General features: G+C 36.1%; 4 protein-coding genes across 15 annotated transcripts; 1 reads left to right on the forward strand and 3 right to left on the reverse strand.

Moving 5' to 3' along the window:
- Positions 1–262: 262 nt before the first annotated feature.
- Positions 263–1,799, reverse strand: LOC137575113 (zinc carboxypeptidase-like). The gene is made up of 5 exons (XM_068287521.1): positions 1,624–1,799; positions 1,433–1,560; positions 994–1,378; positions 539–926; positions 263–486 (listed from the first exon to the last, which is right to left on the reverse strand). Exons 1-5 carry the CDS (start codon positions 1,783–1,785, stop codon positions 293–295), a joined length of 1,257 nt encoding a protein of 418 aa, XP_068143622.1. The 5' UTR covers positions 1,786–1,799; the 3' UTR covers positions 263–292.
- Positions 1,800–2,821: 1,022 nt separating this feature from the next.
- Positions 2,822–4,392, reverse strand: LOC137575107 (zinc carboxypeptidase-like). The gene is made up of 5 exons (XM_068287516.1): positions 4,218–4,392; positions 4,027–4,154; positions 3,588–3,972; positions 3,133–3,520; positions 2,822–3,067 (listed from the first exon to the last, which is right to left on the reverse strand). The coding sequence occupies exons 1-5, from the start codon at positions 4,377–4,379 to the stop codon at positions 2,874–2,876; spliced, it is 1,257 nt and encodes a 418-aa protein (XP_068143617.1). The 5' UTR covers positions 4,380–4,392; the 3' UTR covers positions 2,822–2,873.
- An 815-nt stretch (positions 4,393–5,207) lies between these two features.
- Positions 5,208–15,343, reverse strand: Tep2 (Thioester-containing protein 2). Of its 11 annotated transcripts, none has more exons than XM_068287452.1 (8): positions 15,165–15,336; positions 13,259–14,560; positions 12,930–13,191; positions 12,599–12,866; positions 7,752–7,956; positions 7,378–7,559; positions 6,417–7,315; positions 5,208–6,352 (listed from the first exon to the last, which is right to left on the reverse strand). In XM_068287452.1, exons 1-8 carry the CDS (start codon positions 15,224–15,226, stop codon positions 5,261–5,263), a joined length of 4,272 nt encoding a protein of 1,423 aa, XP_068143553.1. In that variant the 5' UTR covers positions 15,227–15,336; the 3' UTR covers positions 5,208–5,260. The 11 variants fall into 11 exon arrangements, with proteins under 11 accessions (XP_068143553.1, XP_068143552.1, XP_068143554.1 ...); XM_068287451.1 differs by lacking the exon at positions 7,752–7,956 and adding an exon at positions 8,494–8,725; XM_068287453.1 differs by lacking the exon at positions 7,752–7,956 and adding an exon at positions 8,861–9,059.
- A 1,830-nt stretch (positions 15,344–17,173) lies between these two features.
- On the forward strand, positions 17,174–25,957 carry Tep3 (Thioester-containing protein 3). 2 transcript variants are annotated; one of them, XM_068287486.1, is made up of 16 exons: positions 17,174–17,561; positions 20,617–20,794; positions 20,860–21,341; positions 21,405–21,735; positions 21,796–22,079; positions 22,143–22,254; positions 22,314–22,584; positions 22,643–22,780; positions 22,843–23,256; positions 23,316–23,447; positions 23,512–23,930; positions 23,997–24,344; positions 24,407–24,584; positions 24,648–25,003; positions 25,057–25,513; positions 25,578–25,957. In XM_068287486.1, the coding sequence occupies exons 1-16, from the start codon at positions 17,473–17,475 to the stop codon at positions 25,781–25,783; spliced, it is 4,395 nt and encodes a 1,464-aa protein (XP_068143587.1). In that variant the 5' UTR covers positions 17,174–17,472; the 3' UTR covers positions 25,784–25,957. The 2 variants fall into 2 exon arrangements, with proteins under 2 accessions (XP_068143587.1, XP_068143588.1); XM_068287487.1 differs by lacking the exon at positions 17,174–17,561 and adding an exon at positions 19,875–20,009.
- The last annotated feature ends 342 nt before the right edge of the window (positions 25,958–26,299 follow it).

The following is a 26,299-nucleotide window of genomic DNA, read 5'->3' on the forward strand; positions in this document are numbered from 1 at the left end:
TTTTACAGTGTTTGTTGTGATAGACAGATAACAAAATAAATTAGAAACTTCGTTTCGTCTATACTAAATTTGATTAAGAAGTTTTCAAATGCGAACGAACATTATGTTTCTAAGAATTTGAAATGTTCTTTTTTTCATCTTTTTACGAAAACGTTGAAATATAAAATAATGTATACGTAACATTATATTATGGAGAAGTTATAATGAAAAAGTTTAAAACAAAATAATATTAATTGATGAACTGCATAGATATGTATTTTTTTTTAAATATTTTACCACAATTTTTTCTTGTTTAAATGTAGCTTAAGTCTTTAGCCTTATCAACAAGAGCAATAAGGCCAGCTAGTATCTCCTCAGCATTGGGTATGATATAGGCAGGTGGTAAGACTTGTCCATACCTACCTGTATCTCGGAACTCAATAAGAAAGGCTAATGGAATATCCAGTTTACTGTACGCCCAGTCTATCGATGAACCAGAGGCAATATCTAAAAAATAGGTGTAAAAATAACTGTTTTCTTTTATTTCAATTCAGCTTACATAACAAATTGGCTGTGGTTCCATGTGTATACTCAGTGCCATAGGGCAGATTTTTAATGGCCGAAGTGAAAACATCGCCTATAGCCTCAAGGTCTTCTTTATTTGGTGGAATTTCTTCTTCAGAGTGTCCATAAGGATACAACAGGAACTGACTGTACGAGTGGAAAGCCAAATATATGCGCAAATCATCCTTGATGTTAGCAACAAATTCGGAAAGGGCTTTTGTTTCTGGTTCAGAGAAGGGCGCAGATCCACCAAACCGATCCTCACACGGATCATCAGAGGCCCCACCATTTTCCATCCAATGGGCATCAAAATTTCGATTGCCATCGGTACCGATGCATTCTGAGTTGGCATTAGGTTGTCGGGTCTTTCGCCACAATCGGTTCTTAAAATAGAGAACAATAAACTGTAATTCATTCTATATACCTGTGAAGAGATATCCCCAATCTTACATTTGTATGCGTATAAACGAAACCATCGACGTTTAGCACTGGAACGATATACCAATCATAATTCTCAGCCAATTCCCTCACTTGGGAATTGTCGGAAGTCAAAAGCTCATTGATAAACCAAGTAGCTGTTGCCACTGTGATCCACTCTCTGGCATGTATCGTGGATTCTATAAAAATAGCAGGTTTTCCTGTATTGTGGGATATTTTAACGGCTCGTATATCACGACCCTCATACGATTGTCCAATAACCAATCCTTCAGTGACATTGGCATAATCTATAAGTATCTTGTCTAGCCAGGCATAGATTTCTTCAAGATTGTGATAGCGCTTCCAATTAAAGTCCGAATTGTATCGCTCTTCGAGGGGTTGCTCATCATCGATTAATCTAGGAAAGTTCATACATCTTATATGAAAAGTTCAAATTTAATGATTAGCTTACTTTTGCACATTTGGAATAAAGACTTCTACTTCTAGTCCTGCCATATAAGCTAAACTCCGGAAGGTGCTGGCTTCAAGAGGATTGACCATCACATGCATTTCATTGCGTCCTTCATACCAAATATCGTACTAAGAAAGATACAATTTAATCAAAATTGATATGTATTTTTCAATTGTGTGAAAATATGTTACCTTCTGTTCTTCTTTACCCAAAATTTGTTGTAAAACTTGCCTCTGTTGCTGATTTTCAAATCTAACACGATAGACCGCATGATCATCATATCTGACCTTGATAGAAGCCGAAGCTATAGCAAGGATCAAACTAAACGAAAATAGATATTCGCACAGTTTCATGTGTCCGCTTTCAAATGGTAAAACCAACTAATTCAGGTCGAAAAATGTTTATACTTCCCAACCATCTTGCTGAAAATGTATTTATATACTAATTTCGATACTCTTTTAGTGGGCATTATAAAGATATTAACCATAAAATGTGCCCACTGTATTAATTATGTATATTATTTACTTGTGATCCACTGTATTCCGTATTTATTGGTTGTTTATTGTATAATAGTATGTACTATTTTAGGTTTAGGTTCACGTACACAGATAGTAGGTTGGTATTTTTTCAAAGATATATTTTTTTTATCGTTCTCATGGGGAGTATTGATATCCGAAATGACCAAAAGTGGATAAGATTTGAAGAGTTTACTACACGAAAATAGTCATATTTTAGAATACTCTCAGCATTGAGCGTTGAACATCATCATAAAGTAAGATGTTCAGATAAAACTTTAATCTTTCATTTGAAAGTGTCATCTTAGAAATGCCATAAAAGAAATTATAGAAAACCAGATGCGTTAACTTTGCAAGCTTTCGTTCCTCTTTGCCAAAGAACGACCGACAATCTTAGCATAGCAAATAACGAAGTTATTGATCGAAGTCAGTATTTTCCACCCATCGTTCCTATGGGAACAATATTATATAGTCATCCCATCTCGATCAAATTTGACGAAAGTATAGTTATCCCGCCAATATGAAATTTCGACAATAGCTTAGAAAATAAAAAAGGTATTAATAAAAGTTACTGTTCGTGACTTTGCCGTTTGTATGGAGCTATATGATATAGTGGTCTGATCCGGCTGAATCCGAGATATACAAACTGTGCAGTATATACAAGCCTACATGCGAAAGCTCTGTAGCTACGGTCTAGGAGAAGATAGCGTCGATTCAGACGGATTTGTTTAGTATGTACAGTGTTGGAGTTTCTTTTTCAAGTATATTTACATTTTTGCCAACAAAGATTATATTAACCTGAATTTTAAGAATAGTATAGTAATAGTAAAAAATAATAGAAACGAAGTTTGAAACATAATAAGATTAAGTGATCAATGGATTTCAAAGCTTTATTACGTTAATATCATAAAAAATTTTCTTCCTGTCTAAATGTAGTACAAGTCTTTAGCCTTATCAATAAGAGCAATAAGACCAGCCAATAGCTCCTCAGAATTAGGAATAATATATGCAGCTGGCAAGACTTGTCCATGACGTCCGGTATCGCGGAATTCAATAGTGTAAGCTAATTTAATATCCATTTCGCTGTACGCCCAATCTACTGATGAACCAGAAGCAATATCTGAAAAATAAATATATTATTATCATAATCATTTTTTTTAATTCATTTTAATTAGGGTAACTTACACAGCAAGCTGGGTGTGGTTCCATGTTTATACTCAGTGCCATAGACTAAATTTTTAATGGCCGAAGTGAAAACATCGCCTATAGCCTCTAGATCTTCCTTGTTGGGTGGACTAACTTCCTCTGTGTGCCCATAAGGATACAACAGGAACTGACTGTACGAGTGGAAAGCCAAATATATGCGCAAATCATCCTTGATGTTAGCAACAAATTCGGAAAGGGCTTTTGTTTCTGGTTCAGAGAAGGGCGCAGATCCACCAAACCGATCCTCACACGGATCATCAGAGGCCCCACCATTTTCCATCCAATGGGCATCAAAATTTCGATTGCCATCGGTACCGATGCATTCTGAGTTGGCATTAGGTTGTCGGGTCTTTCGCCACAATCGGTTCTTAAAATAGAGAACAATAAACTGTAATTCATTCTATATACCTGTGAAGAGATATCCCCAATCTTACATTTGTATGCGTATAAACGAAACCATCGACGTTTAGCACTGGAACGATATACCAATCATAATTCTCAGCCAATTCCCTCACTTGGGAATTGTCGGAAGTCAAAAGCTCATTGATAAACCAAGTAGCTGTTGCCACTGTGATCCACTCTCTGGCATGTATCGTGGATTCTATAAAAATAGCAGGTTTTCCTGTATTGTGGGATATTTTAACGGCTCGTATATCACGACCCTCATACGATTGTCCAATAACCAATCCTTCAGTGACATTGGCATAATCTATAAGTATCTTGTCTAGCCAGGCATAGATTTCTTCAAGATTGTGATAGCGCTTCCAATTAAAGTCCGAATTGTATCGCTCTTCGAGGGGTTGCTCATCATCGATTAATCTAGGAAAGTTCATACATCTTATATGAAAAGTTCAAATTTAATGATTAGCTTACTTTTGCACATTTGGAATAAAGACTTCTACTTCTAGTCCTGCCATATAAGCTAAACTCCGGAAGGTGCTGGCTTCAAGAGGATTGACCATCACATGCATTTCATTGCGTCCTTCATACCAAATATCGTACTAAGAAAGATACAATTTAATCAAAATTGATATGTATTTTTCAATTGTGTGAAAATATGTTACCTTCTGTTCTTCTTTACCCAAAATTTGTTGTAAAACTTGCCTCTGTTGCTGATTTTCAAATCTAACACGATAGACCGCATGATCATCATATCTGACCTTGATAGAAGCCGAAGCTATAGCAAGGATCAAACTAAACGAAAATAGATATTCGCACAGTTTCATGTGTCCGCTTTCAAATGGTAAAACCAACTAATTCAGGTCGAATTAATTCTATACTTACTAACCTTCTTGCTATAAACGTATATACCAATTCCCATAATCTTTTACTGGGCACTATAAAGATATTAACCATATAATGTGTTCACTGTATACACATACATAGATACATATGTACATATATATGTATAGTATTCGCGTCTGTCCCAGTGTGTGCCATATTTATTGACCTCAATTTGTTATTTATTGTATGCTATGTATAAGTGTATGTATAATGCAATGTTCTAAAACCACAGCTGGTAGACAGCTTTATAAAGATTTATTTTCTTAACTTAAAGTCAGTTTCAAGTCACTAGTATTCAATGAAAGAATGAAATTCCTAGTTGCATTCATGCTAATTCTAGCCATAAAGGCCTCATTATCACTTCCCGTTAAGGAGCAGCATCGAGTACGGTATGATAATTATGCGGTTTATATAATTAATATTCAAAATATCCGACAACGCCAAGTTGTATTGAAGTTACTGGAACAACCAAACCATGTAAGTAAAAATATAGTATTTAAAGGATTGTATAGAATACTTAGTTTTTATAATTCTTTCTCATTCCCTGTAGTATAACCTATGGCATACGACAGTTACCGAAGTGCATCTTATGGTGAGCCCCCTGGCAATGAGGTCTTTTCACAAACTTATGGCAAAGGAGAAAATTGTGGCCAAATTTTGCATAGCAAATGTTCAGGAGTAAGTTCATTTTGAAATTCTCTTAATCATTAATAACTTTAAATCCTTCTAGACTAATCGATGCCCAGTCCAATAAATAAACTATATATATATAAGTTTGCATATTTATGTATATGATTTATTTGAAAATAAAATCTGTTGGCCTTTAAGGCTTCTTGCAACCGGCTCCGCAATCATCTGCCTCACAGATGTCGCAGAGAGAGTTCTTTACTTCATAGTATTCGGTTGCACGACGTTCAGTATCGTAGTAATCATATATGGAAACAGATGCCGGCTTCTGTTTAGCCACTGCATGAGCCTTGTTAGCCTCCACGGGAATGCACTTAACATCTCCGGGCGTAAGGCTATCGAAATAGGCTATGATCGTTGAGTCAGAGTTTTTGGTTTCAATGCGTTTCACTCGGTCGACAGCTTTAATTTGATCAAATTTATCAGAATCACTGACATATCCAGAGGGGAGCGCTATTTCAATTACCACCATGTTTGAGTCCTTCTTTTGATCACTCTCCTCTAGTGGGATATACTCAGCACATACCTCGACTAACAATTTCTGCTTGACAGTATCCTTTACACTGGGAGTGACTTTAAAACTAGGCTTCTTATCCTTTTCGGCCAGATTGTAGCGATACGAAAGTTGCACCATAGCCGAACCCTTGCCCTTGGCTGTAAAGTCCACTTTACGCGTTGACTTTGGAAGCACATGAGTCTGCAAAACTAGGGAGTTTTCAGGATTGACTTTAATCGTGTCCTGTGTGCCATTGGAGGGAGTAAAATCAATGTCAATGGTGCCACTGCCAGAGCCAGTCTTATAGGCAAACTTGGTAAGAGCCTGCAAGCCAATAACTGTATCCTGGGTGGAGGAGAAACCGCCGTTACTATTCCGCTGAGATATCAGCCATTTAATTATGGGCAATGAAGCCTCAGCGGGATATTTCTCGAGCAGACCCAAGAGTATATATGAGGTAATTTCCACATCATTGCTACGCGGATGCCAATGGAAACGGCGATCATTAGAGGTTGATGAATCTTCCTTGGCTTTCGACCACCACTTACGGCCATCCTCCTGTTTGGCCATAGTTTCAAGTTTCGTAATAACTTTTTCAGACTTAGGATGTTTGGCCAGCTGTAAGGCCACCAATGAAATGGCTAAGGAATATTGATTATCAGTTTTGTCCACCTCTTCGGCCACATATTGAACACCCTTGTCAATGGCTTGCTTGTATGTGTCCATCAGTTCCTAAATAAACATTAAAAATCATTATAAAATATCCATAATTGAGGCTCTATTTCCAGTCACTTACATCATTCTCAAAGAAGGCCAGCAAGACAAACGATGTTAGTCCCAAAGCATTATGATTGGCATTATCAAATAATTTACCCAATTCAGGAAATTCGCCATTTTCCTTTTGCTTAGACACCAGAAAATCGAGGCCAGCCACTATGACTTTTGGATCCACATCAGTATATTTGCCTGCCTGATGGAAGGAGCGCATCACATAGGCTGTTAGCCAGGTACTGCCCGCTGGATCTGATTTGCCAAAGGCACTATAAGAGCCGTCATCGTGTTTATATGACAATTCGCGTTGATAGCCGATTTCTAAGAATTTCTTAGCCTTCTTCTCAATCGCTGGCATTTTGCGATTGGTCACTTCCAGGTATTTCAATACCAAAATATTTGGCACAAAATTTACCATATTCTGTTCACCACAACCGTATGGCATGCGGACCAAATTATCCAAATTCTGTAGGGTTGGCCCCAATAGATCTCCGACCACAGAGAATTCAATGAACTCGGAATCTCGAACAGCTTCGTTGGGTACATCGACATCTAGCTCTTCGCTCATCTCAGACTGCTCAGGAAGGTTAATAAAAACAGCTCGATTCTCATACTGGGTCACACCTTCGGGTTCCACTTTTAGTTTCTGATGTATAGTATCGCCAGCCAATGGCGACGTTGCTGTTATCTTTAAAGTGGTTGTTCCCACATTCTTTGGCCGTATCATGAATGAAACACTTTGACCACTATTCGCCGGTATGGTCACACGTTTCACCCGACGAACTTCGTCGATTGATTTCTCCTCTACTTCATTGGTGGCCTCGGTAAAGTCGAACTCCCGGTCCGAATTGTCCATAACAACCTCAGCCTCCAGATTCTTGTCCAAGTAATTGAAAATAATCACAGGAACAGCAATAACTTCACCTAAGAATTGCACAGAATTTAAAATATTAAGTTCTAAACTCATCTTCACTCTAATAACTTACCTCGCTTAACAGAATAGGGCAAATTGGTTGTCACAAAGAAGGGCTGGAATACCCGAATTTTGGTAGGACTCTCAGTCAAGGCTAAGCCCGTTGTTGGATTCAGAGAGAAGCCAGTAATCACCCAAGAGGTAATGGTATCTGGTATCTTTTTGGTCAAGTTAGCAAATCCACTTGCATCCACGCTTTATTTGTTAATGCAAATATAAAAATCCATTAGAGTCTTCTTTAATTGATTATAAAACATTTATTACATATGCAACACACACACAAAGCAACAAGGACAAAAGCACAATGGGTTAAATGAAAATAAAATTTTATTTGCTAAATTAGTGTGGAAAATATTGTGTTTTAGTTTTTAGGAAAATGTTAGTTACTTTTCTGTATTTTCAAATATCCAAGTCTCAATGAAGTCTTGGCGTAAGCCAATATTTGTCTCGTTTGTATTTGCCTCATCAAAGATCTGGGGTATTTCTGTTGTGGTCCTATAAATTTTCTTGCTGTTGTTTTTATTTTGACTATTTCCACTGATTTTCATGATGGGTATAATACCCGCGGTTTCCGGCTTCTTATTATTATTAACTTTGACGAAAATAAGAAACGAAGTAAATATTTAAAAAAAATAGCCAATGAAGTTAAGTTTGAGAGAGTTCTTGACGGACATAAAACCTCTGGACATCAGTTCAGGGTAACAGAACTTTATATCATAATATTAGGTTTTTATGGTATGAACAATTCCGAATGAAAAGCACAAGCAAAGAACAAAATCTCAAACGAAAAAAAAAGGATACGTATTTTTCATACTTGTCTAAACTGGAATGTATCCAAGTTTCAGGAAATTCTTGTCTAATTTGTGGTGGAGTGACACTAATGGGCTTTGACATCGATGTCAAATGATCAACGTTGGGTCCCATATGACTTCTATTTCCACCCCGAAACCGCCTATGATATTTTCTACGGAGTAAACGCCTTGCTACACATATAGACATAAGAAATTATAAGAAACGAAAATATTCAATTTGATTATTGATGGCATGAACAATGTGCATTAAAGAGGCATGCAAACTTTTGAAGACAACCACGAAATCTCGACAAACAAAAGGAACCTATTTCTCATACTTTTCAATATTAAAACGTATCCAAGTTTCGGGAAATTGTTTACGTATTTGTGGCGGTGTTGGTTCGCGAGCCATTGTCAAAATACCACTTGGTACTATCATGTCTGATCGTGTTACTAAACTTTCATCAAAAGCTTTGGGAATCATTGAATCATTAGAATCATCATAGTCTGGAGATGACATGTATGAAATTTCGTCCAAAAATTCCATAGCATCATAGTAAACGGGGAAACCTAAATCATTAATGGTTAAATTAAGATTAACTGTCTCCTTCTTAATTATATACGTAATTAATAAGCTAAAGTTTATATTTATTAGAAATTTATTGAGTCATGCATATTCTAGAATCTAGATATTCGTTAACGCACCTCCCTTTATTTAAGGATTCCCATATCCAGATATCCGCAAAATTTTTACGTATTATTATCGATTTTTGTGGCATTTCTACCACTTCTGGATCATCTGAATTTGCGATTCCTACTTCTTCTGCATCCTCTGTATCATATTCTTCAACATTCTTATCCAATAATACTGAATAAGCAATATCATCATCAACCATTTCTAGACCTAAAATTCAATTTCACAATCTCACTTTGAGTGAACAAAATAATAATGATTTAAAAAAAAAAATTGTTTCAAACTTGATATTGATAGTTTTATAGGATTTTTTTCAACTATTATTACTGCCGTATATTATTTACTAATGTAATAAGCTTCGAGTGGATATTGTTAGATACATAATCGTTAATATATGAAGTGGACAATTACTTGGGGCTATTGAAAAATATCCAAGTTTCGGGAAATTCTTTACGAATTTGGGACGGTGGTGAACTAGGAGCATTGGTTGTAGGCTGTCCACTTATGATTCTTGGAGTTGATGTGATAAACTCTCTGCTAAAAATTGAAGGTGCTAGAGGTTTAGGGTAATAAACCCATGGCGGCAGCAAACTTCGATCTTTAATATTTGGAAAAATTTATTAAAATTTATGTATAATATTTGACAACGCCTCGAAGGTTACTGTTCAACACTACGACCCGGACACTATATGTTATTATAATTAATAAAAATTGCAAAAAATATGTAATGTGTGCATCACAATAGACGAACATTAGATTCCCACACAAATAATAAAATCTATTACGCATACTTTTCAGTATTGGAATATATCCAAGTTTCGGGAAACTCTTTCCGTATATTTTGTGGAGCCGAAGTTGGGTAGGTCCAATGAGTTTTAAGATGAATTGGCCTTAAGTATGCTACATCTGACCTCAGTTGCACCATACCAGGGAACACAACTAAGAAATTATCTTAATAATAATACGTCTTGGTTAGATAGTAAACAAGAATTAAATAAGAATACAATTTAAAACTTGAAGTTCCCCATGTTAAATCCCGTTTAATATATAGCTCGCCTTGCCGGTCAGTCTTCGAGACAACTATAGATTTGAACAATTTTAGTTTGGATTAACAATCCCCTTTAATATAATGATCACAACGATCCCCACTAATATTAAACTTCTTCTTTCAGTTTAAAACAAGCAAAATCGAAATGCTACCTTTAATGACAAAGTTGGACAATATGAGATGGGTATGCATACATTCATATGTGCCAATTGTTAGACATGGTTAAGCAAGTAACTGAATACTAAATTTACTTGAGACTTTTGAAACAAAACCAAATTTCAGGAAAATTCCGACGAATTTTCAGCGTTACTGTTTTTCGCATCGAGGGAAGATTACTTGTGTACACCAATGGAAGAGCAGTTGTCGTTACAATCCCATCCCAATAAGCCGTTTGATCTTGCAAGGTATAATTTTTATACAAAATAAGAACTCTAATATGATGTTAAAATACAATAAACAAAAATTATATAAACCTAATCCTTTTCATTTTTTAACTTGGCATAATTTCTTTTGTTCATATTTGTGCAACTGATGTTGGAACAATTCAAAGTTTATATGTAAAGGGAAGGGTTTGTATCATTAGTAGTTTTTAGTAAAATCTTTTTGAATCATGCATACTCTAGATTTTATATAACGCACCTCCCATCATTCAAGGATTGCCATATCCAAACATCAGCAAAAGTTTTCCTTATTGCAACTATCTCAACTAGCATATCTACTTCATCTGCACCATCGTGTGCTAAATCTAAGAACGCCGGTGTACTTAGATAAGTTTCAGTCATCAATGTATAATATTCAAAAAACTCTTCGTCTAAAAATTATTTGAGAAATTTTCTTACTTAGTTCATCATGCCTGTTTTTCTAAAATGAATTATGACGTATGATGCATCTTTTAATTATTGAAGTTTATGTAAGGATTGAGATAATGATATGAATTTCCCTGAATGAAAATCTAACAATGTCAATCGAATAACTAAAACAAAGCATAAGAATGACATAGGTATATAACTAATGCATGCAGTTTGTATATACTTTTCGGTATTATCAAATATCCAATTTTCAGGGAATTCCTTTCGTATATGTGCTTGTGGTCGTGGACCTAAGCGGGAAGAAGCTGAGCCTGAGAAAGCAGATCCGTAATGTATACCTCCCGTAATGTATAATCCCGAGACACCAATACCTCGACTAGCATATATGGGCATAGGATATTGGTTATACCGAAAATAATGCCAAAAATCCTCAGCTGTTTTAGAACACATTCATAAGCATTAATTTCAGAAAAAAAACAGGACTAAAATTTATTGTAAAATCATATTATCTAAAGCCTTGGATACCAAATTAAGAAATTGCAAGAACATTCAGAATAGATGAAGAATAGTAGATTAAAGAAAAGAAGAACCACAAGCCAATTAAAATGAAATCAAGTGTTTAGATTAACAGATTCATACTTTTCAGCATTATAAAAGATCCAGTTTTCGGGAAATTCTTGACGAATTTGGAGATCTGACGGGCTCACAGGACCCAATATGGTTTCAGTCTTTTCAATCGATGATCCAATGCCAAACAAAACTGGTCTGGGTACATCATTGTATTCCAGTGCAAAATATATAATTTCATCTGCATTGGTTAGAACCATATTTAAAGTAAATTTAGAAACAATTTCCAAACATTAAGACTTAGATCTGCGATTTATAACACTTTGGAAGTGGATTCAATTGGTAAAGGTATTCTACTTAAAAAGATGGAAAGAATGAGAAGAAGAAAGAAAGTGAGCTAATTTTGTAAATTTTTTCCGATTCATACTTTATCGCATTATAGAAGATCCAGTTTTCAGGAAATTCCTTACGAACTTGAATTTTCTGACGAATTTGAAGATCTTCCTGAAAGCGATTCGATATAATCTCCTCTTGCGGTAATCTATCAAATATTAGTGGTCCGGTTGCAAAATGCAGTACTAAAGAATAATCCTCTTCTGCATTAAATGAAATACGACAAAAAAAATAGTTTTTGATGAATCGATTAACTCCCTACAAAGACTTAGATTTGCACTTTAAGCTAACAGTAAGTAAGACACATACACATACATATACATTTTAAACTATTTACATAATTAGAGTGGGTAGCAATTAAGACCTAAACCAAACAAATTCGTGTAGATAGAATTTGTAAATTTTAGCTAATGCATACTTTTCCGCGTTATAAAAGATCCAGTTTTCAGGAAATTCTTTACGGATTTGTGGGGCTGCAGTAGCGAGATTGGGAGATAAGCCAGTCGGGGCGACAGCAGCTAGCGCAAAAATGGGCCTGCTTACCCAGGAGATGGGTCTGGGTAAAAGTGGGAATCTGATATCTACATTGGGATCATTAGAGGAAAATATAGAAATAGATTTCTAAACCATTTAGCTTATAGTTTGCGCAAACCCCGCAAGGGAATAGGGCTAATTTCTTAATATTTTGAATATTCATACTTCTCAATATCGGTATATATCCAATTTTCTGGAAAATATTTGCGTATCACTTTCGAGTTAATTTTCATTGAAGTGATTCCAAATGGTTGATCGCCCACTATTTGAAGGTTCTCATATAATGATTCCAAGTCATAGTCGATTGGATTAAAAACCATAGGTGCTTAAATGATAAGCTTCGCGTTTGAAAAGCTTATCCTAAAATTAACACATTTATATATAAATGATAGTCTTACCTGTATTATAGGGGTAATTTGCATTGGTTAAGGTAACTAGACCAGAGGTTTGCCCTGGGTAACGTCCGTATCCCCTTTGTGAGGGTGTTGAAGTTTGATATTTATTAAGGTCCGAGAAGATAGTCTCACGATCGAGATCGTTGCCAGATTTAAGCAGGAGAACACTCTGGTCTACGCCCAAAAGTCCAACAAATGAGTCTGCATCGGTTTTTACCTTCAATTTAATTTCTTCACTGGGCTTAGCATCGACAGGTGCAGAGATATCAATCTAGTTCAAAAAATATGAATTAATCTATTCTGTGAATTTTGGCAATTGATGGGTATTACTTACCGAGTTTTCGAAATCTTTGTCAAAATTGATGGTTTCTTCCTCAAAACGCAACTCATTATCGAAAATGTAATAGACGAAAATTGTGGCTTTTGGCACCATGGCGAATGTTGGTGTAAATTTAACTGTATGAGTCTTACGACCTTCTGGAACATCAACATAATCACTTTCCACAATATTGCCACGTGCTACAATGGTGTAGGCAAAATAGGGTATCTCAGCATTTGACTTGACTTCAAATGATACGCTTTTGCCCAATTTCAGGCTGTAATAGCAGAGGAAATAAAATTTATAACAATTTTCCTTTCGCTTCCCAATCTTTTTTGACTTACGGTTGCGTCTTCAAAACAATCTTTAAGGGGTCATTACTTTCGACAGCAGGCTGGAATTTGTGCAGACTACCCAAATTAGAGGTAGAATCATCATATTTAGCCTCTACTTGTAAGTAGCGAGTTTCATTTTCGGGGACATTGAATTCAAATGTGGCTATGCCATGTTCATTTACCGGAGCTTCTAGATTTATATCATCATTGTTGGCAGGCTGTTCTGGGGCACCTCTCCATGGATAATAATACCGCGAAGATCCAAGCGTTAGTTTTACCTTCTTCTGTGCATTTTGCAAAGGAGAACCATCGAGATTCTTTACAACCACTTTGTAGGTGAGTTTTTTACCTGGATGATAATTTGGTGGCTTATCGACTGCTTCTAGATTGTAACGTTGACTATGAAGGTTTACATTGGTTGAAGCATTTTGCTTATTGCCTGTCAGCTCTTCCGTTACAATGGCGAAAATTTTCATTGGAGGAATATAATGGCTTCTGAATTGAGTACCTCCGATATTGAATTCGACATGTCCCTTGCCATCCACATCAATGGTTTTCTCCTGCCGTATATCTCCAATTGATCCATAGAAGCCAGAGGGTTCAAATGTAACCAGAGCTTTGCCTTTCACAGGCTTACCATACGTATACTTGGCTCTAACTGTGGCCTTGACCGAACCATCAGCTACGGCAACATCTTTAGGTGATTCCACACTAACCTCAAACTTGGGTAAAACATACTTATCCACATCGAACGATTTACTTTGCTTCAAGTCTTGATCCTCAACACTGACCTCGATTTGCCATTTGCCCAATACTGGCTGATCGGACAACTGCAACTCACCGGTATACACGCCCTTGATTAGCTTGACATTTAACCACTGTTTGATACGATTCTGAGCGCCATCATTGATCACAATCTGAATTGGCTTATCAATCGCAGCAGGTCGCGTCTGTTCATCTAAAAACAATACTCGGAATTGCACTAAGTCTGCCGGCTTATATGTTGCCTTATCAGTCTGTATGTAGACCGATGGCTTATTATTTTCAAAATTCAGTTTGGTGGTATTCTTAAAGATAACACCCTCAACGCCCTCGGCAGTGAGATTATAATCACCGCTCGACAATTTCGGTACATCAAATTCAACATTTTTTGTGGTCATGGGGAACAATTCCAAATCTTTTGTCTCATTATAAGAGGGTCCGGTAATGCCAACTTTAATTTTGCTCGGTCCATCGGCTTTATGAATAGACACGGCTACATTGTACTTAAACGTCGATCGAATGGTACCTGGAGCTATTACTGTATAAAGGCTGTAAAATAATAATCAAATAAATCCATTAGTTTGAAAAGTTCTAGCAAACCTTTTTGATTTCGATTTGTCAATCGTTTGTATATTTAATTAAATTTTCATGTAAATTTATTAAGCTGAAGCTGAAGCTAACAGAAAAAAAGAAATACCGCAAGGTACTTTACATTATTTGTGAAAGCTTTTTTTTTATGGCTCTGCTCAATCATCATAAAAGAATACAAAAAAAACAACCAAAATAATATTAATTAATTGTTTTTAGTGAACTCAATGGGGAAGACCCATAAAAACAGATGAATTCATTGTTTTCAACGATAACTGAATTTTTGCCCTTCCTGGTCTTTACACTATTTGGCTATACAATCTACATATCGACATATGTATATACAAATATTTCATAAAAATGGATGCGGACGTACAATTTAAAAAATTTATTACTAAACGAACAATACAAAACATATGAAATCAGGCTTTAGCTTTAGTTGCTCCAAGTTTTCATATGAACAAACTTGTAACCCCTCACCCTTTTGGATCCTTTTTCTATTTATAGTTTTATTTTTTCTTCTAAGCTACTGTCATTTATAAGAGAGGTCAAGGTTTCAACTTACCCAGAAGCATTGATGAGTAAAGCCAATTGCAAGAAGCACAAACCGATCAAAAGACGCGACATTGTCGCGAATTTTTTATTTTTAAATTTTAACAATTTCCAAATGGGGAACCACTATACACACACTTTAATATAATCAAAACTATGTATATTTAAATGCAAATCCAAAATGAACCGAATGCCTCGAAGCGACGAGCCACAATGAGCTCGCATTGATTTCAAGCTCAGTTTAAGTACGTTTGCGGTAGGTATATAGTTTCTATATATAGATGCGAGAGCGGTCGGTTTCTCTCTCTCTCTCTCTCTTTCTCTCCCACTGCCTGTTTTAGTTTGTTTATTTACAAAACCTTAAATTCTGGGAAGTTCCCTGCTGTGGCTAACTAATTGCAATCAAGTCCCCTCTCTGATAGATCACACGAACCGATAGAGACGTCATTGATGATACACAAACAAATTTAAAACAAACTAGTTTGTTTGAGCATGTTTTTCTCATTCCCTCTCTCTCTATCTGTGTCCCCGTCTATCTATCTATTTGTCTCATACTTGTTTTAAGAGATAACGAATGACTAGTCAAGCTTCTCTTATACTTAACACCTTAAAGCCATACATTTTTTTATTCATTTTAAATCTTAATACAAAGTGTTGCTAAAATATAAAATTAATATACAATGTATATTTGCTCTAAAGATCATTAACCTGTTTTTTTGCAAAAATTACCAAATAAATGAAAAGTGTTAAAGTTCGTTTAAATATTGTGATTTGAAGGAGTAGAAATTTGGTGTGGAGGGCATCCAAAAGGGAAGAAAGAAGAAACAAGAAGCTGTTTAAAATTTTTAATTTGGTATATTTTAGAAAGTATTTGTGATCATTTGAAGCAGATAGAATCTTGATCAGCATCAGCGTCTTTCCGTTTGTCGGAATCAAGGCTATTCACTACTATATCATAACGTTTCCTTAGAATCGAGTTTCAGCTGTAAGGATGGAACGTGCAGATGGATTTAAGATATAGCTCTCCGACTTTTTAACTTGCTTTTTTATCGTATATGGTATTTACCTTAAAATCTTTTATGTCCCTAAGGTATTTAATCTTAAGTAGTATTGATCATTATTTTAAAACTCATTTTAAATAGTTGTTAGGCAAGAATAATGTATACGCAGTGTATGACAACAAAAACATGATCATGCCCATTATAATGCCAAATGTTAAAAAACAAATTGAAATTTAAAAGAACAACAAAGTTTATGATCAAGAAGTTGTTCTTATATGCAGAAATTATTATTTTTCGACCCAGCAATACATGTTTTTAATTACATAGATGTTTAAGTTGGGATAAAAAGATTTTCATATATAATATGGGATTTTGTACTGATTAAGTGTAAAAATATCATTATATTTTAATGTCATTACATTTTATACATTACAAAAAAGTCAAATTTTGTAAACTTATGTAATTAAGAGAAACACGTCTTATTCTTTTGCCGATATAACTATTTTTTTCTATTTATTATCATATTCAGCTATTTATAATTTTATTCCACAATAAAGTAAAAACTGATATTGTTCAGAGAGTGTTCCCTAATTTTATTGCCGCTCATATCCAACACCTTTGCTTCTTCGTAAACAGATTTGTAATGTAATTCACTATCAAATTTTTATTAATGAAACACCTCTGTAAGTCGATTTTAATGAACACTTAACAATAGTTTTTCAAACATTTTTTTTATATGTAAAAACCTTTTTTGATTAAGTCATGTCATAAAAAAAACCTAAATGCATTTAATTTATATATTTTTTTTCAACAATTTTTGCTTACTTAAACATTTATTATCATCTTATGCCTGTCTTAGCCAATTTTTTAACCACCCATGAAAAGCTTTTGGACAAACTGAAAGCTCCAAGCAAACTTGACTTCACCTTCATCCCCACGATTACCCCAATCCAGTCTTCTTAAGTGGCTATATTGCAAAAGCCAGGTTTAAAGCTTACCCAAAAAATCAGTTGCAAGCGAACTTACGAACGGACAACAGGTGGACGCGCTAAGAAACTGAAAGTGAAAAGTAAAAAAAAAAACACAAAAAGCGGGCCAAAAAATAACAAAACAAAACTGGCAACAAAAACGTGAGCAAAATTCCGCGCGCTGTGTCTTAAGCAATAACCGGGTGCTGCTGCTGCTGCTGTAGCTACTGGGTGATCGAAACCCAAAAATATAATATATATCCCAAAAAAAAAAAGGAAAAAATTAAAAAAGTTGAATCTGTGTCTGAAATATGTGATAGCGAAAAGTATCAAATCGTTTGGAAACATCAAAATGTGCTTACAAAGCTATAGTGTAATGTTATTTGTAGTGATAAGTTGTTTACTTTTGGCAGTGCCAACTCATAATGTTGCTGCTCAGGGGTTAGTATAACAGTGTCTACTTATATACGCTACAACCTCCCACATGGGACAAATGATGAAAAATGGAATGACATCATGCCACTCAAATAAGACGAAAGAAATGTTAGAAAACAAAAGACTTAGACAAGAAACGCGACCAGTGAAAAAACAAAAAGACAACAAGAAAAAAGAAAAGATAATGCCCCCTGTTGGATGAATAATAACGAATAACTTCTATATATAATTAACAACATGTAATCAAGAAATTATCTCAGATTGACAAAAAACAACAACAAAGCATAGAGACAAAACCAAAAAACAGGTTAAAAGACAGCGACAAGAGCAAAGAGACAGTCATAAAATGAATTAAATAACTTGTAGATGTTGCGTTGGTTATTTTATTTCTTTTTGATTCAAATCTGATGCCAGAGGCTACCTACGCATCTCTACACAGATATATACTATGTACATATATATATATATATAAAGTGATGCAAGGTAACAAGATGTCCATAAGAAGTATTCATATATAAGTTTTTAAAATGTGATTCATGAATTACCCTGATGATGCTTTTTAGTAAGCTGACACATAAACGCAATCTGTTTACTTATTTATTTCCGTTGGCTCACCTTGAAATGCCTGTCAAATTGTTGACCAGTTGAACGAGAGTAGCGAATTCTGATTTAAGAATGTACTGAAAACAATGTACCTACATTTGGATGTCACATACTTGCAGTTAGTCATACGAGGTATAGAAGCTGTTAAAATACTTTGAAAGAATACCACCAACTACAATCCAATCAGTCTGGGTATAGAACCTACAGGGAAAGAAAATAGCATTCCAAATGTATGCTTAAATTGAAAACCGATTCAATTGAAAAGGGTTTACTATATAATCGATCCTAAATTCAAATATTTTTCAAGAAAAGTTTCTTTATGGTATCTATTGCAGTTATTCTAAAGATCATTTCGTATCACAATTATATTATTAGAAATTCGTACAAAACTATGATAATCCATGGTCAAATCATGTGGGGTAATAATTATTCATTTATAGTTATTTTCTATCATATCTTATTCACATTTGCCAGCAAAAACTACCGCTGATAAAACTGAGACAAAAACATTTCCTTTACCATTAATATGAGTTAAATTCAAGAAGCTATTTCTTATTTATTATTATTCTTTATTATTATTCTTTATTAATATTCTTAATGAACAAAGAACCACCCTAATTCAAATTGAGGTACTTGTGAGTGTTTAAATGTAGGTGTTTCACTTACTTCCACATACCAGGTTCAATATCTTACCCATATATGGCATAGCTTACACAAGGCTTCTGCGATTATAACAAAATTTCAATAAAATCATATCGGCTTACCTTTATGCCCATTATATGTCTTTAATGCAATGCTTGGCTCCAAATCATGTGGAACGCAAAAACAGAAAGGAAAAAAAAAAACGAAAATATAGCTTTAACCGGGGAACCTGTTTTCATTTTAGGCTAAATACAAATCGTGACATAAACAACACAAAAGAAAATGTGGGAACAGGTTAGGCGGTGGCCAAACAGACACAACTGCCACACTAAGTACGATCGTCAATTGGAATTAGAACAAGCTGCGGGCCAACTGTGAATTACGACAATCGGACAGTTAGTGGGACTGTTGAGATAGACCAGTCAACACCAACTACCACACCAGGGCTGTCCAGACCCGTCCAGACAAACCGGCACAGTTAGGAGACAGTCCATAAATTTTTGCGATCTAACTACGAGTGCTTCTTGTACTACCTAAATGAATAGCCCCAGTCTCTTACCTAAACTACAAAAAAATGGCCAAACTTAACTTACTATGAAAGCAACAAAGTAAAACAAAGAAAAAAATAACAAAAAGTAAAAAACACAAAATAAACAACTCACAGTAAATAAACAAAACAAACTTTGCGCGAATTACGTATACTCTCTTAAATGACAAAATAATGTTTATATAGAGAGATTATAAAGATGTAAAAGGTGCTGAAGATGTAAAGAAGAAGATTTGTTAAAGATAATTCCAATTATAATATTTATTAGATGTCAAAAACAAACAAACACAAAAATATATGTATGTATGTGTACAACATGAATTAGTCAGTAGACTTAGTAAACAAGTCCTAAAACTTTTAAAATATTAGAATTGTAATTGAAATTTTTAAAACTTGTTCATTACTTGCTACATTAAAAAAAGAAGATAACTAAAAACGTTGAAATTATAACAAACTGGAATAATGTGAATTACGTATACGTAAAAATATACAATAAAAAAGTCTTACACAAAATTAATACATATTCCCCAGAGATAAAAATAAATTGAAATTATTTCATATTCAAAAATGTCAGAGAAAGTTTAAAAAAGGCAAACAGTTCACTTGGTTTACCCAAATTTATTGGATGAAGGACTTTTATTACTTTGATATATTTTAGAGAGGTTCCTTTGTTTATATTTAGCTAAATATTTAAGACTCATTAAAATGTAGTTGATTTTAGTTGATACAGTTTAAACTTTGAACAATTTAATTATGTTTTTAAAGAGTTATAATATCATTTCATTTTGGGAAGATGTTTTACAATCAGATATTTATTCGATGGTTCCCCTTTAGGGATAGATATTTTTCGCACAGTTATCTATAAAGTGAGATTAAGTGCAATATGTACAATTTTCACTTACCTAACATTTACTGGAATTGTCTTCACCATTGAAATGGAAATGAAAATGAAGAAACAAAGCCAAAGTCTGCACTGATTCAAAGCTGCAATTGGTAGACATAATGCTACAGATTCACAAAATGATGCAAAGGCAAAGATAAACCACAGAAATTGTTATGGCCCCCGCACATCATTTCCGCGGTTGACCCCTCTGCGACCCGCAATCAAAGAGATGCGAAGCAAAGTTTGTTACCCTCCCAAACCCGACGAGTGGCATTGTCTTCCGTTAAGCGCGTGAATAAATAGCAAAAAAAAAAAAAAGAAAAGCAAAATGTGATTTTGTACTTACAATACTTTTTTTGGTTTTTGTTACTCCATCATCTTTTTAGACTTTATAGTATAATAGCTCCAAACACTTTACGCCCCAACTCTCAGTATCATGTGGCTGTCAGCCTACACAAATCACCGGAACCAACTCACATGAAAGTGGGCATATTGGGCAGCAGCTATACGGATTTTAAAACTGTTGAGCTGCGTCCCTATTCCACACAATTGTTGCATTTTGAAGTAAGTTATCAAGCATCCTCCCCCACATCCTGTAGGTTGACGGTATCCTAATATCACTTGTGTAGATTCCAGCACTGAAAAGAGATCGTTATCGTCTGACAGCTGAGGGTCTGAGCGGCGGAGTTGTCTTTACCAATGAAACTCAATTGCATTTCGAGCCCAAAGAGCACACAGTTCTAATACAAACAGATAAAAGTATCTATAAGCCCGGTGATCTGGTTCAATACAGGGTGCTGCTGCTGGACTCCAATTTAAAGCCCGCCCGTGCCTATGGACGGGTTCATTTGGAGATCAAAGATTCGGGCAACAATCTTATTAGAAGTTATACGGATATACGTCTAACCAATGCAATCTATTCGAATGAGCTGCGCCTGTCAGACTATCCACGCTTTGGCGCTTGGTCCATTATCTTGGGAGTGGGCGATCAGATGCATACACAGACATTTGAGATTTTGGATCACATATTACCTAAATTCGTGGTTGATATTGAGACACCAAGGAATGCCATTTATAAGGATGGAAAAATTGCAGCAACTATCAAGGCCTAGTGAGTGTTAAATTGAATGAAATTATTTTCATAACTAAAGCAAAGTTTTTCTTCTCTTTGAAGCTATGCCTATGGCCAACCCATTGTGGGTGAGGCGACCCTATCGATTTATCCCACTTTCTTTGGTTCATTACAACCGTTCGTCAATGATCTCATTACACGCAAAGTGGTGCCCATTGATGGTCGAGCGTACTTTGAGTTTGATATCGAACAGGAGCTACATCTAAAGCAAGACTATGAACGTCAATATCTATTGGATGCTTTAGTCGAAGAGAAATCCACAGGATCAGTCCAAAATTTCTCAACTGTATTGACACTGCATTTGAATCACTATCGCGTAGAGACTGTTAAATTGCCTAGCTATTATATACCAGGTGTTCCTTTTGAGGCTACTGTAAGTATTCCACGTAGAAAAAGCTATTTGAATTCAGTAAATTTCAAATCACTTTTAAAGGCCCGCATCGCCAGGAACGATGGCAATCCTTTAAGGGATTTCCCACCAGAGATCACGGCATATTTGACCAATGTCTATGGCAGCAGTGAAATGTATAATCGTACGATCTACAGCATAGACTCACGTGGCGAGATCAAAATGAAATTCACTGTGCCAGTCGGCGATCGTGATGAATTCCATTCCATAATTGTGGACTATTTGGGTGTGATAAGCGATGTGGGCAAAGTGCCGCGAAAGCATTTGCATAGCAAAAACTACATCACTGCTAAGGTCCTAAACGACAAGTGAGTTGAAATTAAATTTTTATTGAAAATGGAATATACATTACAATGAAGAATGTTTTCCAGACCCATGGTGAATCAAGAAATCTCTGTGGCAGTGCGTTCTAATGAGCCCATGAAGTATTTCATGTATCAATTGGTGGGCAGAGGCGATATCTTACTTTCACGTACGGTTGATGTAAGTAATTTTCTTGCTAGAAATAAAGCTTCTTAAAGTAAATACGATGATTTTCACAGGTTCCCGATAATACGTTCCATACAATCAAATTTCTTGCCTCATTTGCCATGATGCCACGTGCTAAATTGTTAGTCTATATGGTGATTAATGGCGAATTCGTTTATGATGAGCAAATTATACAATTTGAGGAGAATCTTCTGAATGCTGTGCAAATCGAGGCACCTCTTAGAGCACCGCCTGGACAGGATATTGATATAGGAATAAGTACGAAACCCTACTCGTATGTCGGTCTCATGATAGTCGATCAAAATGCAGTCAACTTGGGTAGCAGTAAGTTAAAAATTTTCTTTTTACTTGTACTCCCTGAATATAAAATTATTATTTTAAGGCAACGACCTTAGCCATGACCGCTTAATGGATGCTTTGCTGTCATATGAGTTAAGTGATGTCAATACTCCAGTGGGTTCCCCTGGCAAGGAATCTGGCGTCATTACCATGTCCAATACAGACTATTTTGTAGAAAAAGGTAACTTGTTACATACATAACGATTTCTGCTTCCTTAATAATACAACACATTGCCTTTGCAGAGGCTGAGAGTACCCCAGCAATAGGTCGAGACATATCGACTGGCCCTGAAGAAGATAAGTTGACAACTGTTCGCAAAACTGACATAGGACCAGCCCATAAGATAGAAGTGAACACTTTGCCACCAGGCAAGGGGCGTTATGCCTTCTCCTATACCCCAAAACCATATTGGCATAATCCTCGTGTACATGTCATGCATAATCCAGCGGATACTTGGCTCTTCCTTAATCTCTCGGCCAGCAGTGACGGCCGAAACTCTATACACAGACGCATTCCCAGCGACATGACTTCATGGGTAATCTCTGCCTTTGCTTTGGATCCGGTAAATGGCTTGGGTCTTAATCAACCAAAAGGCATAATGGAGACGTACAAAGAATTCTATATAGCCACCGATCTGCCCTACTCCATACGTAAAGGTTAGTCTGTTTGAGATCAGTAAATAGAAATCAGTTCAACAATAAGTTTTCGCTTATAGATGAGCTCATAGCCATTCCATTCGTGGTGCATAATAATAGAGAAAGTGACTTAAATGTGGAGGTAACCTTCTACAATACAGCTCAAGACTTTGATTTCCCCCAATTGGACACAAAATCTACAAACAAGCCAAGTAAGCCAAGTTAAGAGCTCTTTTTTATATTGAATTTGGATTTAATTGTTTATTGCCTTCACAGAGGTGGAGCTTTATAGCCGTCGTTCTATTCAAGTTCCTGGCAAATCAGCTCGTTCTATATCTTTCATTGTGACACCGAAGCGAGTTGGAGCCATTCCAGTGAAGGCGGTAGCCTCCACTTCACTAGCTGGCGATACTGTCGAGGGAACTCTTATAGTTGAGCATTCGGGAGCCGTAGAGGCTATCACTAGAGGTTTCCTTTTTGAGCTTAATTCAAATGCGCAACGTAGGCAAAATGTTACAATTCAAGTGCCAAGAAATGCTATACCAGAGTCCACCAGCATTGAAGTATCTGCTGTGGGTGATTTGATGGGAAGTGTTGTGGGTAATCTTGACAATTTGATACAATTGCCAACAGGTTGTGGAGAGCAGACTATGGTAAAATTTGTACCCAATCTTATGGTGCTTCGTTATTTGGGGGTAAGTTACAAAAACCCACACTTGCTGGATGCTTTTATTGATTCTTTCATTATTTTTCATTGGCAGCGGCTACGTCAACTTACTCCAGAAATAGAGCGCAAAGCTCTGAGCAACTTAGCCTTAGGCTATCAGCGATTGCTTTACTACCGCCATGAGAATGGAGCATTTAGTGCGTTCGGTTTATCGTCAAAGAAGAGCTCCACTTGGCTAACTGCTTACGTGGCTAGATCTTTGCGTCAAGCAACCCCGTATATACAAGTGGATGAACATGTCCTGCAATCGGCCTTAATGTACTTGGTCAGTGTACAGTCAGCAAATGGAGGTTACGAAGAACATGGAGATGTCTTTGAGCAATTTGGTGATGATGGCATTAGTCTGACTGCATTTGTTACTCTCGCCATGATGGAGAGTGTGGTAAGCTAATAATAAAATACATAAATTTTCTCCGTAATGTTATTTCGAATATTTCCAAATAGGATGTCTACCCAGAGTACCGCAATAATATCAACAAGGCCTTGGATTTCATTACACGTGGGCTCGATGCCTCCAGCAACTTGCATGCCATGGCCTTGGGAACATATGTCCTTTCTAAGGCCAATCATAATGCCAAAGCGGCCTTTCTACAACGTCTTGACTCAATGGCCATCAATCAGGGTAAGCTGAAGATGTCCTTTCGTTCGGAATGACGTACATATAACTCATTCATTTTTTTCTTAGATGGTCGCAAATGGTGGAACAAGACAGCCCCATCGGGTGAACAACAATCACCGTGGTATAATCGCACCAGAAGTGTTAACATTGAGATCTCTGCATATGCAGCCTTGGTATTGTTAGAAAATAATCTTGTTAGTGATGCCTTACCCGTTCTCAATTGGCTGATGGATCAGCGTAGTGCCTTGGGAGGTTTCGTTTCGTCCCAAGACACTGTTGTTGGCCTACAGGCGATCATGGTATTTGCCGAACGTTTCTCAAGCCAGGCGAATAATGTGCAATTAGGTTTCCATTATGGCGAGGGTGCAGAGACTATCCTGAATGTGAATGCCGAGAATTCAATGGCACTGCAAAGAGTTGAGGTAGGTTGATAACATTAAAATACTGAGCCGCTAATTCTTATTCCTGTTTTCAGCTACCGAATACATTGAAAAACTTGAGTATTTCAGCCACAGGACGTGGCATGGCCTTGGCTCAGGTCAGCTATAAATATAATACAAATGTTACCAGTGCCTGGCCACGGTTTGTTCTAGATCCCACTGTGAATCGCAATTCCCATGCCGACTATTTGCATTTGTCGGCCTGTGCCAGTTTTGTTACTGTGGCAGGTGAACAGGAGCAAAGATCCAATATGGCCGTCATGGAAGTCCAATTGCCCAGTGGATTTGTTGTCGATACAGATACTTTACCAACACTCGAATCGAGCGAACGCATCAAGAAGGTGGAGACTGTCAATCGAGACACCAAGGTGATAATCTATTTTGATTATCTTGATAGGCGAGAAGTTTGTCCCACATTGCATGCCTATAAAACGATTAAGGTAACCAAAAATCGTCCCGTGGCTGTGATAATGTATGACTACTATGATAATGGTAAGTTTATGTTATATCAATTATCCATAAGCTTCAAACTAATCTAACTTTTTTCCAACTCTAGCTCGTCGTGCCCGGCAATTTTATAGAGCGCCCAAGTCAAATATCTGTGACATTTGCGAACATGCCAATTGTGGTGATATCTGTGAGAAGGCCGAAAAACGAGAGTCTCGTCAACAAGATGAGTCTTTTGGTAGCTCTGCTGACAGTCTAAGACTGACCTCGAGTTTGCTAATAGTTTTAATGACCCTAACGACTTTGCGGTATTAGAGAAGAGATTAACGATGAGCCAAGTGGTAAAAACGAAACGAAGCTTTAACAATTGTCAAACAAAAACTTATGAAATATAACTCACCCTCCTAATCAATAAGTTAAGATTAACTACGAACGATGCTAAAACTAAGAAAAAGTTGCCAATAAAACGCTGTTATAACATTTACTAAATCTATAAGTGCATTTTTCTAGTTCTCTTGTTTTATTTTTGAGTGAAATATCAAACCTTTTTTTCATTCGAATTAGAAGGCAGAAATCAAAGCAACGAAGCACAAAGTCAAGCAGTCAAAATCCAATTCATCTACAGTTTAATCAACTTTCAAAAATTAACTTGTTTTACCTTTAGTGCAGTGAAATGGGCCAGTAATTTTGTTGTGCATACTTTTAGGCGCAATATTCCCGCTCTCATAGTGACGAAGCTTGTACTACGCAACAAAATTAATATCGGCGTTTGGTTATTTAAAAATTATATATATTTGTTAAGTTGGTTTAACCTTTTTTGGTTTCATATTT

The sequence above is a fragment of the Drosophila tropicalis genome, unplaced genomic scaffold, assembly GCF_018151085.1.
Source record: "Drosophila tropicalis isolate 14030-0801.00 unplaced genomic scaffold, ASM1815108v1 contig_562, whole genome shotgun sequence".
Classification (NCBI taxonomy): Eukaryota; Metazoa; Arthropoda; class Insecta; order Diptera; family Drosophilidae; genus Drosophila; species Drosophila tropicalis.